Below are 18,156 nucleotides of genomic sequence, written 5' to 3'. Positions count from 1 at the left end.
TATTCTGGGTCACGCCCCCACCCTGCTGTCTTCCTGTGTTCTCTCACACCAAGGGTGGCACTGTCATGGCTCATCTGAGAACTGCCAAATCACTGGGCACCTCTGTAATTGTGATCTGTTGGACACCTGCCAAGGGCACTCACTTCTCATTTGGGTAGAGGAGCCCCGGTGCAAAGTGCTGCATACACTGTCAGCTGACCCTCACCAGCACTCCTTCATCGAGGCCTATTGCCCATGGATGGTAAATAAGGAGCAACCCGTACATGCAGCTGTGACACCAGCTGGATTGCCAGGCTAACACACCTAGAAATTACCCAAGCACATCATTCTGTGTCGTTACCTTATCTTTTAATGGTGTGTGAGATGCACGTTTTTAAGTGAATTTAAATGGCTCGGGTGGAGATTGTGGCCTTTGCTCAGTGACTCCCCTCACACTAGGCTGGGAGTAAGGGGCAGCATGCAGGACTGTCATCACAGACGAGATAGATTCCCTAGGGGAATGACACAGGATGAAGAAAGGGTGCACCACAGTCACAGCACCTTATGTATGTCTACCTCCAAGCCTAATTCTCCTATTGCCTTCTTCTGTAGCTTTCAAGTGGCAAAGGACGGGGCAGTCATGCAGGCAGGCCACGCTGGACTTGCAGGGAGAGTAAGTCACTTTTTTTTCAAGACAGGGTTTCTCTGTGTAACAGCCCTGGCTAACCTGAACTCCCTTTGTAGACCAGGTTGGCCTTGAACTCAGAGATCTGCCTGCTTCTGCCTCCAAAGTGTGCCACCATAACCTGTTATAAGCTACTTCTGTAACTAACTGAGCATGTAAAGTAGGCATTCCTGGGATAAGCTCTTCGCCCATTAGGCTCAGTCAGAAAAGGCTACCATAAACCAGGTCTACAGCAACATTATCTCACAGCCACCCTCCCCACTAAACTTCAAATAAAGGCCTCACACAATTCTCTTTGAGGTATACATCTCTTCTGGATCCTGATCCACAAGGCACAGGCCCAGATTCAGTTGTTTTAAGTTTTATCTTAGTTGGACAATGGCAGCACACGCCTTTAATCCTAGCACTGGGGAGGCAGAGGCAGGGGGATCTGAGTTTCCAGGCCAGCCGGGGCTACAGAGAGAAACCCTGTCGTGAACCCCACCCCCACTCCCCCCACCCCCGTGCGCCAAAAAGTTTCATCTTACTGTATGAATGTGTGTGGACATGTAGACTTGTGTGCACTACATGCACACAGTGCCCAAAAGCTAGAAAAGGGCATCAGAGTCCCTGGAATTGGAGTTACAGATGGTTGTTAGACACCACGTGGGGTCTGTGAATTGAACTCTGTTCCTCTGGAAGAGAAGCCAGTACTCTGCAGAGCCATCTCAAGACCCCCCCATCCCTGGTCATTCCTTAAGCCTTTCCCACAGTAGCAAAATACTCCCAGGGCCCCAGGCTGGTTCAACAATCAAACAGCTCCCTTCTAAGAATGAGCTCTCCCAGCCCCATCAGCCAAGTGTGAAGTCTGCAGTCATTCAGTTGCGTCAGGGTGCAGCCAGTTGTGGGCAGTCAGAAAGGGTAGGTGGGTGGTCAGGAAAACAGTGCTCACTTCGTGTTTCACAACTTTAATAGAATATTCTAACTATTCTGTACAAATCGAAAACACCGTATTCAGTTACAAATGTGTTATCGGGTAAGGCTGAGCACGCTCTATATGGCTGGTCACTGTGGACATGGCTGTCCTGGCTGCCAAAGACCACAACCACACACTCAGAAACGCCACACACACACACCAACCACCAACTGGTCACCAAACCCAGGTGTGGTCCTGGTGTGCACAGTGCAAGCTGAAGCTGTGCTCTACAGGCCAGCAATCCCTAGTGAGGGAGCGCTCTGGCCCCTGGCTACAGCCTGGCACCCTCCAGAGGGGACAACAACATGTGGTCTGCATGGCACAGAGCAGCTAGTGGCAGGAGGCAGCGGGGCTTCCTCCATAGACCTCACTCACTCCACTTGATATCACATCCTCCCGGTCAAGTCAGCAACATGGTCTCATAAGTGAGAGGAGGAGGAAGGTGAAAATCAAAGCCCCCCGCCCCCAAGCACAAGTGAATAAATAAGTACAAGGGTGAACCAGACAGCTCTGGCCTCAGAGGTGTGCCATAACCCACGCAGCCCTGAAACCAAAACTCAAGGGGGAAAAAAAAGAAAGAAAAAGAAAAGAAAAGCTCTAAGGCGAGCACAGCCTCCTCTACAGTGCTTGGGAGATGACTAGGGTACAGCAGCTGGAGCGGCCTCCCACCAAGTTCAGTAGCTGGAAACCATGGAGCCTCTTCAGTAGGGGAGGGCCATGTGCACAGGTCACCAGGCTCTGCCAATTCCAGGCACAACCCCAGCCTACCCTACGTGGTCTTCAGGCACCAAGGCCGCAGGTGCTACAACTAAATCTATTCTGAACGGCAGCCCAGTCTCCACTGTACAAGTTAAGCAAAGTAAGAAGGGAAAGGGGAGAGGGATCATGCACTTGGAAATGGTTAGATGTCACAGCACTGTCAACAAAATTCTGCTTTGGCAGGGACTGGGGCCCCTGCCTGCGGCCTGGGGTCCTGACAGCCGTCCACAGGGCGGCCCCTCAGGGTCGCTGCTTCTCACTGCTGCTTGCACTCCGCTGGCTGGCTGGGTTCTTTCTGCAAGGAGAATACAGGATTTGAAGAGAATAAAATCAGTATCACTCAACAAGTCTCCCCATCCCACAAGAACCAAGATTCAAGGAGCTCATTCCTTCTTACCAAAAAGATGGCTCCTGCAAACAGACTTTAAGAGCTGACATGAAAACAAGCCAGCTCCCCAGGGAAAGTCCCAGGAGTTTGCTCTTCTGTTCTAATACAAAGTCTAACTCAGAATGTGCTAGGCAAAGATCTGCTTGGGGCCACAGAAATGAACCACGCCACAAGAGGCTTTGCTGCTTGTACAGACCACCCTGCCTCTGCCAGCAACCTCCTCTCCCAAGGGCAGCTCTGTCCTTGGATATTCATGCAGGGAAGGCTGTCCTTCCCAGCAAGCTAGTTCTCTCCACTGACAGAGAAGAACACCATAACAGATTTAACTCCAGTAGCTCAGGGTGCAGAAGCAAACGGCTAGGGGCCAGCTCCTATGAAGAGTCACGTCCATCAGTCTCACAAAGCAGGAGTCCAGATCATGCCTGTCTGAGGAGCAAGGCGACTTCAATCTAGCCTAACACACAAATCTGGTGCCGTTAAACAACATTCAGGATCCAGGGAAGCTTTGTATGGAGGCCACTGAAAGCCTGAGAACAGATGAGGACCTCAATGCTACCTCAGAGCTAAGACATGTACTCAACTCATCTGCTACCCAGAATCTCTGGGAGCTACAACTAATAATCACTGTGGCTGTGGAGCATGGTGAAAAAAGCCTGTAATCCCAGGATAAGGCAGGGAAATGCTATGCTGGAGGACAGCCTGATCCACATACTGAGACTCACCATGTCTCCAAGTAAGAAGAGCTAGTGATGCAGCCCAGTGGTGGAGCATTTGTCTGGCACGACTAAGGTCCTGGGCTTTATGCTCAGCATCCCATCAAAAATCAATTATTTTTAGACCAGAACTATGTACGCAGCTCGCAGCTCTGGCTACCCTCAAACTCAGAGCTCTACCTGCCTGAGTCTCTTAAGTGCTTTAAAAAAATTACTTTTTGTTTTGAGACAGGGTCTCACTATGTAGTCCTGGCTGTTCCAGAACTCACTGTGTAGACCAGCATAGCTTTGAACTCACCTGCCTATGTGTGTTGAGTGCTAAGATTAAAGACACGCACCACTATGCTCCATTTCTCTTATTTTATGATGTGCATGGGTGTTTTGCCTGCATGCATGTCTGTGTACCATGTACGTTCCTGTGCCAGCAGAAGTCAGAAGAGGGGGTGGTCAGATTCTCTAGGCTAGAGTTATAGACCATTGTGAGCTGCCTTTGGAAGAGCAGCCTGTGCTCATAACTGTTGAGCCATCTTTCCAGCCCCAATAACATAAATTTATTAAAAGCAATTCTGACTATTACATGGCATGGCTATGGCAAGCTAATAAGAAAAGCCTGCATTGTGTGAACATTTAAGGTAATACCAGAAGTATCTATGGTGTAAGATGAGACCTCCCCTCCCCCCAGTCCACGCTTGAGACATCACATTTCACGGGCAAAAATATACACACAGCACCAAAACATGCAAGGGGGAACCTTGGCCTGGTCTGACTTCTATTTTTTTCTCAGTTAAAAAAAATTATTTATGTGTGTGTCTGTATGTCTTTATCAGGGTAGGCAATAGATTCCCTATAACTGGAATCACAGATGGTTATAAGTTACTGTGTGGGTGCTGGGAATTGAACCCAGGTCCTCTGCAAGAGCACCTAGTGCTCTTAACAGCTGAGCCATCTCTTAGCCTCTGAACTGATAGAAGAACACAGGGATATTACTATGCCCTCCAGGTTGGGGCTCCCATCCCTACCTGTGTCTCAGGGGCCTTATAAGTCAACAAGGAACCCAAGCCCAGAGATGCTATGCTATTCTCAATTGTCAACTTGACTACATCTGGAATGAACTCAAACCCAAGCTGCTAGGCACTCCTGCGAGGGATTTTCCTTGACTGGATCATTTGAGGTAGGAGGACCCATCTTAATAGGCCACACTTATATAAAGGACATGGAAAAGAAAGCTTTTGCTCTTTGTCTGCTTGCCCTCACTCTGGCAAATCTATTCCTTCACTGGCATTAGAGCAAATTTCTTTGGGATTCTGACATATACACAAGATCAGCTGAGACATCCAGCCCGTGGACCAAAGAAGGGATCAAATTTTTTAACCGGCCGTTGGGAGATAGCCATTGTTGAAATAGTTGGATCACAGACTGTAAACCACATTCTATCAATTATTTTTCTAGAAAAGCCCAATACAGATGCGAATCAAGCAAGAACTATCAGAAGACAGCCAAGGCTAGATCTAGAGGCAATCAACACAGTGCTCAAGGTCACTGACCCACTGACCTGGAGAGCATCAGGGAAGCAGGGTGTCCCAGTCAAGTATAGCAGGGACAGTAGTAGAGAGGAAGGCAAACAATGCACACATGGGAAGAGTGTGAGCTCCATGGGCTGGGGTCCACTCGCACCACAGAGGGAAATAAAAAAGGCAAACGGAACAAGAGGCATTGCAGGTGGAAAACCAGCAGGCGAGGAGTGGGTGCCTCCCCACCACTGTCACAGATGCCTCAGGCATCCTGCACTTTATCCTGTTACTTAAATCAAGTGGCATTTTTGACCACAAGAACCTAACATTTTTGTCTCCAATAAAACCAAACTGAGGATGTAAAATCCAAAACACAGACCCCAGCAATGTAGGGGATGAAGCTACTAGGGAGCACAATCCTACTAAGGAGCAGAGGAGGCTGTCGGCAAGCCAGGGTAATGAGGCAGCAGGCTTACACAGGGACACTAACTACAGCTCCAGACCCCAGCCCTCCCAGGCAGTAGACAGCAGTGTCTGTGACTACCAGTTACACTGGTGCTCTGGGGGGTAACAAGCTTTTGAAGTGGATTGTGCAAATGGGACACTTACTGGCTTCGGCCTGTGACAGTCAGAAACTAAAATGCAAATGAACTGTAACATCTGCCACATCACAAATCTTAATGACAATTTGGCCACTCAATGCTAGCCAGCCTCTCAAGGGAGGGGAGCCAGTACTTATGGTCTGCTGCCCCTTGATAAACAGGGGCCCTTTAACACTGAGTCAACTGCACCTAACTGTTGGAGTGAAGAAGGCTCCAGAGTAAGGCCACCAAGGCCGAGGCTCTGTAGGACTATGCTATCATTCTGGACAATTCCTTATAAACTGTTGTCTTCACAACAAGAGGCGGGGCCTACCATCCACTGCTGAGTTCTTGTGATGCCTCCCACTCTTCCTGGCCTTCCTTCTCCTACCACAGCATACATGTGCAAAGCTTCCCCACAAGGAAGCCCTTGCACTGGCAAGGGTCTCTCCTCCCTGCTAGTAGTCTAAGGATGAGGGACACTCTCCAGACTGACGACACAGGGAAGAAGAAAAGGTGCCTCACACCATGTCCACAACTAGCTCTGTCATCCTCCAACCAATCTTGAGTAAGACTTTATAGTCCCCACACTGGCAGGGACTCTGTCAATCTGACCTGATCTGTTCACTCGTTTGAATAATGTCTGGTACAGTGTAAAACCCAACAGACCTACACAAACCCAGGCTAACTACAGCCAAAGGGTGTCTGAGCCTGTCACAATGCAGCCAACAGATACCCCCCCCATCAGGGCTGTGTGCCATCCTGCCAGTTGCTGACCCCCAGAGCCTCTTGTTCAAGTGACAATGCCCTCCCCTCAAAGTACAGCTCATTGACTAGTTAACAAAAACCACCAGGCCCTGAAAACAGGAGCTAAGCCTCACTGTTCTGCTGATTTTACCCATGCATTTAGCTGTGGAGCCCCATACAAGTGCTGCTCACAAGGCATGGAGGAACCCCAGCTCCTGCACACTGTGATGGACTGCACCTTTCTGTGTCCCAAAAAAAAAATAAAAAATAAAAAAAAAATCAAAGCAATGCAACGAATCAAGTAGACAGCAGTTTGGAAGTTAGGTATGAACAGATTCCACCTTACCTAGAAATGCATGAATGATTAACACAAAAATTACACCTAAATGGGGAAAAAAATTGAAAGGAACTGTCAGCATGAAAGAAATGAAAAGCACAAAATTATACAGGAGGCAAGAGCCACATTCTCATGATACAAAGGGCTTCCAGTGGGGGTAGGAGCAGCTTTAGCACAGCAGAGCTGCATTCCTTCCCAAGATCAGAACCTCATTCCCTCTTACAACAAACAACTCCCAGACAACTCTCTGTGCAATTTGTGTGCAGATTCCAGTAACCCTTCACTGTGGAAGGTGCAAAGGATGCCACAAAACCACATCTTGACCCAAGGACATCAGGACCAGCCCTTGGCCTTCCTGCGACAAGAGCTCGCCGCTGTGCCCCATTGCCTCTACTGCTTTTGTAGCTTCTCTCCACACCCAGACAATGCAAGAGGTCAGGTGTCCAAAGGGCTTTCCACTAATCACACGATCACCGAGGTGAGAGGATCTCTTCAAAAACAGGGACGTGAGGAGACAGAAGGGAAACAACAGGAAAAAGAAAAGGGAGGAGAGGGACACACCGGAGGCTAAGTGAGACAAGCACAGCACAGAGGCCAAGGTGCACCAAGATCAGGTGTGCACGTGACAAGCTGCCCTGGTCCCTGCCAACTGCACTGTGACTGTGTCATTCAGTGCCCACAGGACATGAAAGGGACCCCCTCCCCAGGCTCACCAGTACAGTCTCTGGGACCCAAGGGTGATCCTTAGAGGGGAGTAGCATTCGTGACTGTGGCAGCAGCCCATCTCTCATTTTTTCCCTCTGGAACTTCACAGTGTGTGCATGCATGCCCTGCAGCACAGCAGCCACAGCACCAAGTCATTGCAATGGCAGCTTTTAGCACACACTCCACGCAGGGAAAACAAGGACAACAGACAGACACTAGTCAGTCAGAGACACAGAGCACAGGGACACCAGGCAGGGGTGCATTCCAACAGACCCCACACACTGTCAAAACACAAGAGGGCATAGCTGCGCTAGAGCAGCTCAGGGCATCCTGTCATCAGGTGCCCACAGCCCCTACAAGTCTCCTGAGGCCACAGAGAAAAATCCCAAACAGATAAAATAGGTAGAGGAGCTTGTCCATTTTTTCTTTATGTTTTCTTTGGCCAATCTTCCTGTTCTGTTCTCAATCACAAGGCATGTGCATGTACACATACGGATGCCTAGGACACTGTTTCTGAATCTTCTCAACGGATATGAATATGAAGTTCTGACCACAATCTAATGTTCTCTTTATTAGAGCACACAATCCCCCGCCAGGTCCTCTACAGACAAACACGGGGGCTTCTTGCTATAGCATTCCTCTAAGGAAGGGCTGGAAGCCACAGGTGCATGCTCAAGTCCACAGAGCTGATCAACACCTAGTTGAATCCGACACCCAATGAATGCTTCAGGCACATGAGGTACCTTTCCTCAACTGCAGATTTTTTGGACATATGTATTCCTAGCATCACTGCCTCAAAATGGGCACAGCTTGAAAAGTCCCACTGTGTAGTACTGGTAGACTCAGTACTACAATCCCAAATAACTAACCTTGGGGTTAACATCAGCATCGTCCTCCTCTTCTCCCTCCTCATCACCTTCCAATTCCTGTATTAAAAGGAACAAAAGTAAAGGGTGCTAACTAGGGATGCAACCAAAGGCACCACTGAGCATGTAAAAAGTGACACACACACACAGCTTATTCTACATAACTAACTCAAGCTAATTCTAACAAAAGAAACCAGGGCTAGAGACACACTCAGTGGTAAAAGCACAAACTGCCCTTGTAGAGACTGAATTCAGTTCCTATGCTCACAACTACTGCAAACTTTTGCTTCAGATCTAATACACTTCTACACCCAGCACGCAAGTAGACATATTTGGGCAGACACGAGCATTTTTTTCTTTAAATCTTAGAAAATTTCTTTAAAAATGAAGGGGAGGGGGACCTCGACAGATTTAGCTAAATAGTCTGATCCAGAGGCTCACTTTCCTGTGGTTTTTACTTTCCACAAGCAAATCACAGCAGAGACCTGCTTTCAAGCCAGTCACTAACAACTACTCTGCATATCTTTTTGTTTTCACAGATAATTTGGAAACACTTCTGAAAATTTAAATATTGCTTATTAAATGGTTACTAAAGACCCCCACCCTCCCAGAGACAAGGTTTCTCTGTGTATCTCTGGCTGTCCTTGAACTTGCTCTGTAGACTCGGCTGGCCTCGAACTCAAAAAAATCCTCTTGCCTCTGCCTCCTGAGTGCTAGGATTAAAGGCGAGTGCCACCACCACCCAGCTAAGATACATTTTTATAAGCAACTACAGGGTCAAAAATCGATGGGCACCAAAACAAAACAAAACAAATGGTTTCAAACTGGCAACCCAAACCAGAGCAAGGCCTTTTGACCTCCTAATTCAAGCAAAGAAGTCAAAACCACAAAAGGCTTCAGTGAGAACACTGCATACAAACAACTTCTTCCTTACCTCCTCTTCTCCTTCCTCGCCTTCTTCAAACTGCAGGGGAAACAGAAAATAACTTAAATTTCCAGAACCATGATATAGCCCCAATACCAAGCTTATAAGCACCCTGCTATGCTAAAGGTAGCACAAAGCTTGGTGCTGCTGCTACAGAAGCAGTGATGGCTCCCTCCATCCAGGTGTCCGAGAGGCACACGCTGTTGTTGCAGGCCCAGCTCAGCCCAGCAGAGTAGCACTGAGCTGTATGATGAGGGACTTTCCAGTACCGAAAGCTGCTCAAAGCAAGAGTTAAGGATGGGGAGGTGACAAAGAGTTGCTGGCTGGTGACTAAAACAGGGGCAACTAGAGTCATTTGGGAAGAGGGACTCTCAACTGGGAAAATGCTTCCATGAGATGTGCCTAGAGGCCAAGTCAGTGGTACATTTTCTTGATTAATGATCGATGTGGGAGGGCCCAGCTCACCAAATGTGGTACCACCCCTGGGCTGGCGGTTGAGTATAAATAAGGCCGAGCAAGCCAATTAAGCAGCAATCTTCTATGGTCTCTGCATCAGTTCCTGCCTCCAGGCTCCTAACCTCATTTCCCTGGATGATAGATTACAAGCTGTAAGATGAAACAAACCCTTCCTTCCTCACGTTACTTTTGGTCATGTTTCATCACATCAACACACACCCCAACTAAGACTAAACTAAGTTAATCAGCTGCCTAGCTACATACAGGAATTTGGGCATTTCATACCCCCCTGGCCCACATACATTGTCATCGTCCTCTATGGCCTCCCCAGTGAAGTAGAGGACAGCCCGTGGCACGATTCGCTCACGGAAAAAGTGCCCAATTTCAAAGTCAGAGGCTAAGGTGAACTCGGAATCTTCATCCTGAAAGGAAAAACCAATACATTAACTCATTTCAGTGGGGTAAAGACACGCTCCGCACCCTCCCCTACCTTCAGCCCTCACATCATCTACACTGCTGGGCAATAGTCACCACATTCAAAGCCACTTCAAATGTTCTTAAAGCCAATGTTCAAATTACACTATGAAATAACATGAACGCAAAGCAACAGAGAAGATGGGCTGCAGCTCTGTCACTTGTCTGGATTTCAGGCTAAGGGCACTGGGGTCTCTAGCGAGGACTAAAGGACAGGCATAAAAAAACAAATATTCCTCCCCAGGCCCAAGATATAATGACTTCACTTTAACTACAGAAACTAAAGGAGCAGGAATAGATCAGAAAGAGCAAGTGTTTATTCAGGAAATACTTGACAGAAAAGCAGTGCTTCAGACAATACATCTTACCAGAGACTCTCCATCTCCAGAGGCTAGAAGAAAAGACAACACACTTTTATTACGATGACAATCAATGTCTTAACAATCACACTGAAGGGAACTCAGCTGGCGGTGCAGCTTGTCACCCATGGATGATGCATTCATGAGGGTCTACACACAAGACCATCAGACTGGTGCTGGGATTCACCAGGCCAAACAGGAGACATGAGGATTCTTAGCACACTCCATGAAGCTAACCATCACCTGACAGATGATCTGGACTTTGACTATCAATGTGTTGGAGTTAATCTAATTCTCTCTGCTCAACCTGTGGTGCCCAAATTTCTCACAGGGCTCATGTCATTTGGTGTTACAGCCTGGCAACATTCACTGGTGCAAAGACACAGTGTTGGTTGTATGAGCACCACCCACAAGAGACTGCTGCCATGTAGGCAAGGTACAGGGTCTGAGGGCTAGAATCCCATCTCCCCAGGTACAAGCACCCCAGCACTTGCCTAGATCTAGTTTGAGCCTGTACTATGCAGTGCTTCCTTCATCCCCAAATCTATAAGCCACCCCCTGCCACCATCCTCCTTTCCTGTTCACAGCACTTGACCTTGTGCTTTGTGCTGCCTGACGGAAATGCAGGCTGGAATTTTTTGTTTGTTTTGTTTTCTGAGACAGGGTTTCTCTGTGTAGTTTTGGTGCCTGTCCTGGATCTCGCTCTGTAGCCCAGGCTGGCCCCGAACTCACAGAGATCCGCTTGGCTCTGCCTCCTGAGTGCTGGGATCAAAGGCGTGCGCCATGGCTGGAAACTCAATGAGTGAATTTCAGAGTTGTGCTTCTGTCAATCACCACCCCAACATCATGTCTACTTAACAATCCCACTTTCGCTTTAACAACAGTTTTAAGAAAATTCCCAGAGAAGCTGACTTTGTTTTTTTTCCTCTTGCTCTCATCTTCCTTCAAGACAGGGTCTTACTTTGTAGTCCTGGCTGTGCTAGAACTCACCATATAGATCAGGCTGTCCTCGAACTCAGAGATCTGCCAGTTTCTGCCTCCCAAGTGTTGGTATTAAAGGTGTGTGTCACTATGCCCAGTGAGCTGACTCTTGGAGGCAAGGATTCTCTATCTGGGCTCCACATGGCCTGGTCCAACAAGTCAGTGTCCTCAAAAGGGATTTCCTCACACAGAAAACTTGAGCACTAAGCTTATGGGTGCTCTTATTTACCAATCAACATACTTTGTATTTTCTGGGTTCAAAGAAATCATAGAAAATGGCCATTATAACAGTAACACCCAAATGTCCCATGAGGGGCATTGTGGTGGACAAGAGCCGTGAGCTCTGGGACAAAACAAAGCCAGCTGCCTAGATCCTGGAATGAACACACCTAAGGCCACACACACAACTCTCCATGTGCTGACCTTGGTCACAGAGATGGACATTTATATCCAATGACGGTCCTTTCATGGAAAATGACGAAAAAAAAATCCTGTCCCCTCATACCCATGCTCTAATACTGAGAAAGGGTCTGGCCAAACACGTTCTCAGGACTACAGAATTACTGTAGGACCACCAAGATAGGACTCCCAAAATAGACTGAGTAATTATTACAAGGCTCAAGGTCCCTTCTTTATCGTATAGCTCAGAAAACTAACAAAAAGTTTCAATGTTATGGTTTTGCTCCCAGCCTTTAAAAAATGTAAATCGATGTACTTGTGTTTATCACACAGAAACTCCTACGCTCTATCAAATTGTGTAAAACTAAGAAAAGCTGAATTTATAAGAAAAAGAAGCTGCACAGGTGATTCTGAAGCTTTGCAACTGTGACTAGTTTAAGCCAGGAAGGGTCCCAGAGACCTGTACCTGCCTCCTGCCTGGGAAGCTGGCCTGTTCCCCTCCATATGCCCAGGAAAGGGATCATCCTCCCAAGGTGCACACTCCTGAGAGCTAAGCCAATGTGGGGAGGGAACGACTTCACACAGTACAGAGTGCCCCTGCCCACCTTTCAAGGGGCTGAAGAAGTTGAAGAAGGACTCATTGGGCACTTGTTTGGTGATGGTTCGCACGGTGCCCCGGCCCTTGTGCTTCTGCTTTTTCTTGATGGTTTTGACTGTAACATTTTTCCCTTTCTTCCAGTCAATTGTACACCTGCAGGGACAAGGCAGCTGTTATAGACACTTGCTCCAAGAGAAATCCTACTACTATGCAAGATGGAAATCACCGCCCTACGGGACTTCTGATACCACTAACCTACAAACCAAGGCAAAGAACCCAAAGCTCATCTGTATGGCAGCTTACAAAAGCTAGCCTGGTCCCATCATCCTGAAGTAACCAATGCTCAAAAAGCTTACAGCTCTGAAATGACAACAGCATTCTTCCACAATGGTCCTAGGGGTTCTGAAATGTGTCTTCTGTACAAGACCCTGTAAAGTGTGCATAACGCTCAAGAGCCCATCACCTGCTATCTCTCAGCAAACTGAGGATTACCACACTCATCCAGGACATCAGGGGCCAGGCCACTGTCTCACCTTTGGTGGTAGCTGAATGATGTCTGCTCGGGAGCACTTGGAAAGCCAAGCCCTCTCCCACATGACAGAATGTCCCCAGGAAAAGATCTTCCCTACCCCAACCCTAATTACTCCAAGCCTCTGAATCAAATGGGACTTTAATGAAGCCCGTCACTTAGTGACAGTAACAACAATTCTGGCAAGTGTTTTACTTCAACAGTCAATTTCCCAAACAGTGAGACACAGCCACAGGAGTCAATTCTAAGATGGATCTCTACTGAGTGGTCTAGAGACTAACACTAACATGCATCAGGTGGCAAATGCAGGGCCAAATTCCAAAGCTGTCACTGGGCTGTGATCTGCATCAAACTTCATCATTCAACAAATATTTTTGCTCTTAAAGAGTTTAGGGCTTTACTGGGCATGATGGTGGCACAGCCTTTAATCACAACACACTTGGGAGGCAGAGGCATGTGGAACTCTAAGTTCAGCCTAGTTTACACAGCAAGTTTTAGGCCAGCCAGAGGTACACGAGATCCCGTCTCAAAACAATCCAAATAAAAAAAACTTCAGGATGGGCTAGAGAAATGGCTCAGAAGACCAGGATTTTGCTCCCCAGCACCCACATGGCACCCCACAACCATCTTTAACTCCAATTTCAGAGCATCTGATGCCCTCTTCCAACCTCAATGGGCACTGCATGCATATAGTACACAGATACACATACAAACACAACACCCATATACGAAGTAAAAATAAAAGTAAATCTTAAAAAAAGCTTGGGGCTGCCAAGCCTGGTCTACAAAATGAGTTCCAGGAAAGGCGCAAAACTATACAGAGAAACCCTGTCTCGAAGAAAAAAAGCTTTAAAAAAAAAAAAAGCTTGGGGCTGAGTACAAAATCCAGTGGTAGAGCCCTTGGTCTGATGTGGACAAGGTCCTGGACCACAGTGCCTCAAAAATGGACAAGCCAGGTGGTGGTGGTACATGCCTTTAACCCCAGCGCTTGGGAGACAGAGGCAGGTGGATCTCTATAAGTTTGAGTTTGAAGCCAGCCTGGTCTACAAAATGAGTTCTAGACAGTCAAGGAAGGCTATATATATATATAAACTTCAATTATGTCTAGAGAATTCAAAATCTGGCCCCATTCAAACAAGAAACTGAGCACAGGTTTCCAAGTGTATCTGAACTTTAAGACATGACATACTTTCCAGCTTTGGCCAAGTCCACATTACAGCTTCCCAACTAAAAGCTACTGCACACAAACCCAGCAGGGCTTTTAAGTGCAGATTTTTTAAACTATATTTTTTAAAAAAATTATTGCTGGGTGGTGGTGGCACATGACTTTAATTTCATTGAAGCAGGGTTATTGTGGAACCTGGGGCTCATGCTTTCTTGACTAAGCTGGAAGCCCACAAGTCCCAGTCATCTTTCTGTCCCCTGCCCTCTCAAAGCTGGGGCTATAGACGTATGCAGAATGCCTACCTTGTTATGAGTGCTGGGGTCTGAACTCTGATCCTCTGATTGCATAGCCATCTCTCCAGCCCCTTAGACTTTTTTATATTACCATTTCCTATCTTTTTGTTGTAGACAAATCTCGCTGTACAACCTAGACTGGCCTTGAACACATACACTCCTACACCTGACTCTTCATTTTAAAATTTCAGAAGCATTACTACCTTCATTTTAGAAAGACATGTTCTTACCCATCACAGTCCACAATTTCAGGACCTTCAAAAGAAAATGGGTCAGCCTTGTCTGGTTCTGATTTCATCTTGTATGTTTTCGTCAGGACAGGATTGGTGAAGTAGTCGTTGGGTTCAAAGTGAAACTCTAGCACAAAAGACTGAAGCAAAGATACAGAGTAAGAACTACCTAACATCTGCAACAAGAGCTTAAGGAACCTCACAGCTCATCTCATGGGCTATAGACCTGCCTACTGAAATCAGCATTGGCAGCCCCACCCTTCTCCCCCCTCTCTGTGTGAAATCTAGATCATATTCTGCGCCTTGAAAACAGGACCCTTCATAGGCGGTGGAGAGGACAAAGTCAACTGCTCCCTTGAAACTGCACAGTACTCAGAGAGCACATGAGACAAATACTTGCAGAAAAATAGGTACACCAAAGCCACATGGCAGCAAGAAAGAAAAAAAAAAAAAACCCAGACAATTCACAAATATACAAACAAAAAACAAAACAAGCAAAACTGGGAATGATGATGCACACCTTTAATCCCAGCAGTTGGGAGGCAGAGACAGGCAGATCTCTGAGTTCAAGGCTAGCCAGGACAGCTAGGCCTACACAGAGAAACCCTGTCTCAAAAAACAGAAACAACAACAAAATAAACAAAAAATAAGCAAGCAAGGTGTACTTTTCTGGGGCAAAACGTACCAAAAAATAAACCAAAATAACAACAAAACTATGTAGGACTGACTAGTGCTCTAAGACATAGAACTGTTCACATACCAAAAAATTACTCTGACGCACCTATCACAGCTTGATCTTGGGAATTCATACCACCGGATGAAGCAGGGTGATGAGTGTGTTTACCCTCAACTTATTCAAAGAGAAACAGACCCACCTTCTCTGTCCCCAAGCCAGCTATCAAGAGACACAGAGGGTTCACAAGTGCTTCCTCCTAAACTGGAGCACAAACACAGACACTTTCCCAGCTGGAAAAGACCATGTGACAGGCCCAGACTCTGAAGGGAGGAGCCCCTGGAAGAGGAAGTTCCGCCTTCTCACTGTGTTCACTTTACCCAGAATTCAAACAAGAAACAACTACCAGAAGGGGAGAGATCTGTGCCATGCTCGCTCTACACTGGCCTGGTTTATGTTTAGAACATTATGCATAATGATTTCTTGTTACTACCTTTTTTTGGGGGGAGGCGGGGACAACACACGACACAGTCCACTCTAGCTTAGCTGATCTCATGCTCACAGCAACCCTCTTGCCTCAGCAGGGAGTATAACCCTGACTAACAAGCAGAGGAAGACAAGATGTTGGCTGGGAATGGAAGAAAATGGGCCTAAGAAATCAAACAGGCTTCTAGGAAGAAAAGAAAAAAAAAATCCAATCCATCTGAAAGTAGGTGGGCTCACGCTTTTATAGTCTCAGCACCTGGAAGGCTGAAGCAGAGGGTCTGTCATGATTTTCAGCCCTGCCTGAGATACAGTGTGAATAGGCTATCTCTAAAAACAAACAAATGAAAACCAGCCAAGGTGGCATATGCCTGTAATCCCAGGACATAGCAGAGACAAGAGGCGGCCACAAATTTGAAGCCAGCTTTGTCTATATTCTGGGTTAGTTAGCACAGGTTACACAGCATGACCCTATCTCACAGTAATAAAGGGACTCATAAGAAGGCAAAAGTGTAACAACTAAGTTTGGATGAATTGAAAGTAAAAAAACACAGAGGACCTCTGCCTGTTCAGGAAAGGCAGGGATCAGGCAGCACAGCCAGAGGCTTGGATGAGAAGGGAGCTTCTGTGGCCACATGAGTTAAGAGGACAGCCCCCCGACCAAGACAGGCAGCAAGCATGCTGAGCTCCCACTATCCATGGCCCTATCTTCAGAGCGACAGTCAAATGTTACCTCTCACAAAGCAAAGACGGATGTGTACAGTTGCCCGAGGGACTGCTGATAAAAATCCCACCCACACTGGCATGGGGTAGAGATGAGAAGACAGAGAGAGAGACCTCTAGGTCCTTCTCAAGATCTCTTGCCTAGCCCCTCATAGCATGTGTGTCTCCAAGACCTGAAACTGAAAGCCACCAGCCAGCCAGTCAGTCATGTGTCACTGGGAATCCTGTAGCACTGGAATGGAACCCGCCAACCACAGCAAGACTGACAGGTTACGAACAGTGCTCCTGAGTAGAGGGTCAGACTCAGCAAGCAACAGCCCTGCACATCCTAGGTTGTTAAGCCCATCTTCCCAGAGGCCAGATCATCTCCCACATTTGAAGCTATTTCAAGGTAGTTTTCAGTCACATCTATAATGGTTATTTTAGGCTAAACCCAGCAGGTTACTCTCCTCAGTATCTAGACTTCTGTACCTCTGCTGCTCATGTTTATATGCTCTTCCCATTCTTTTAAGAAAGGACCTCACTGTGGTATGATTCAGGTGGGTCCTGACTTCCTACATTCAAGTAATCAATCTCCCTCCCAGGATTATAAACTCATGCCACCACACCTTGCTACCTCCATGTGATACTTGGGAAAAGTATGATATACTGATCATCTCTACCAAACAAGAAAATCCAGCAACTAAATCGGAGGCTGACCATGTGATAACCCCAGCCCAGCAGTCACCAGCCTGTATTCAGCTGACTGCTCGGCCTTGGGAAAGGATATGGTCTGTGTTATTAGCCAAATGTCCAGCTCACATTGTCAACTGCAGCACCAAGAGAAGTCTGATGTCTGATAAGCAGGCATGCTTAGGGCTGACCAACTTGGAGTGACTAGAATCAGGAAGGAGCTTGGTCAATACTCACCATAGGCTGCCCGGGGTCTGAAAACTTGACTTTAATATCTTGCAGGTGTTTCAAGATCGGTTCATCATATTCCTAACAGAGAGAGAACCTTGAACAACGGCACACAACTCATGGCAGTCACAGCTGCATGTGTCCCAGATGCTGGGCACTTGTCCCTACTGGAATTCTGTCTTTGTCCAGTATTAACTTCTGGAAAGCAATGCAAATCTGTTCATTATGTATCTCTGGTGGAAGAGATGCAAAGAATCAACTGCCACCTGTCTCTGGAGTGGCACCATGGCTACCACCAATGCTCGCTGCAGGGAAGCCCCATGCTCTGTTACTACTTGACACTGCAGTTGGCACAGTGCCACCAAGACTCCTGGCCCCCAGCATCTGAGATGACAAAGCAAAAAGGCTTGGTGTCAGAAGAGATGGCTTAAGTCAGTTGTGGGTCTTCCTGAACAATATCCACCAGGGACAATAAATATCACAAATCTGCACATGCTGCTTCTATAAGATCACAGACTATGTCAAAGCCTAACATACAGGAGCCAACAACTTGCGTGGCTCTATGCTTTCACAATGACTACTGCTTAGACCTGTACTGTAAAGACCTGTGCTATACAAGTCTAAGCAATAGTCATTGTGAAAACATGAGAAAAAGCTAAAGGAATTTAAAAAAAAAAAGACGTGGATTCTCAAAATGACACACTAGTGACAGGTGTAGATTGTTAATTTCTTCATCCAAATA

At 46.9% G+C, this 18,156-nt stretch overlaps 1 protein-coding gene and 1 non-coding gene across 4 annotated transcripts in view; both read right to left on the bottom strand.

Moving 5' to 3' along the window:
• Positions 1–1,595: 1,595 nt before the first annotated feature.
• The window catches only part of Nap1l4 (nucleosome assembly protein 1 like 4), a 35,302-nt gene continuing 18,741 nt past the window's right edge, over positions 1,596–18,156 (bottom strand). For 2 of the 3 annotated variants that reach the window (XM_028871020.2, XM_037208819.1), the window contains exons 8-15: positions 17,424–17,495; positions 14,636–14,775; positions 12,426–12,571; positions 10,450–10,472; positions 9,910–10,029; positions 9,161–9,190; positions 8,230–8,286; positions 1,596–2,673 (exon numbers count right to left, since the gene is read on the bottom strand). In XM_028871020.2, coding sequence (XP_028726853.1) covers positions 2,635–2,673; positions 8,230–8,286; positions 9,161–9,190; positions 9,910–10,029; positions 10,450–10,472; positions 12,426–12,571; positions 14,636–14,775; positions 17,424–17,495 — 627 coding nt within the window. In that variant the 3' untranslated portion in view covers positions 1,596–2,634. Of the gene's footprint in view, positions 2,674–6,664; positions 6,701–8,229; positions 8,287–9,160; positions 9,191–9,909; positions 10,030–10,449; positions 10,473–12,425; positions 12,572–14,635; positions 14,776–17,423; positions 17,496–18,156 lie in introns of all 3 variants that reach the window. The other variant, XM_028871030.2, reaches the window with a different exon arrangement.
• On the bottom strand, positions 16,673–16,799 carry LOC114695448. Its single transcript, XR_003734867.1, has one exon. It is a non-coding gene; the product is annotated as a small nucleolar RNA SNORA54 (small nucleolar RNA).

This window comes from Peromyscus leucopus, chromosome 1 (genome assembly GCF_004664715.2).
Source record: "Peromyscus leucopus breed LL Stock chromosome 1, UCI_PerLeu_2.1, whole genome shotgun sequence".
Taxonomy (NCBI): Eukaryota; Metazoa; Chordata; class Mammalia; order Rodentia; family Cricetidae; genus Peromyscus; species Peromyscus leucopus.
The sequence above is the reverse complement of the archived record's forward strand: the minus strand, read 5'-3'. Positions and strand labels throughout refer to the sequence as shown.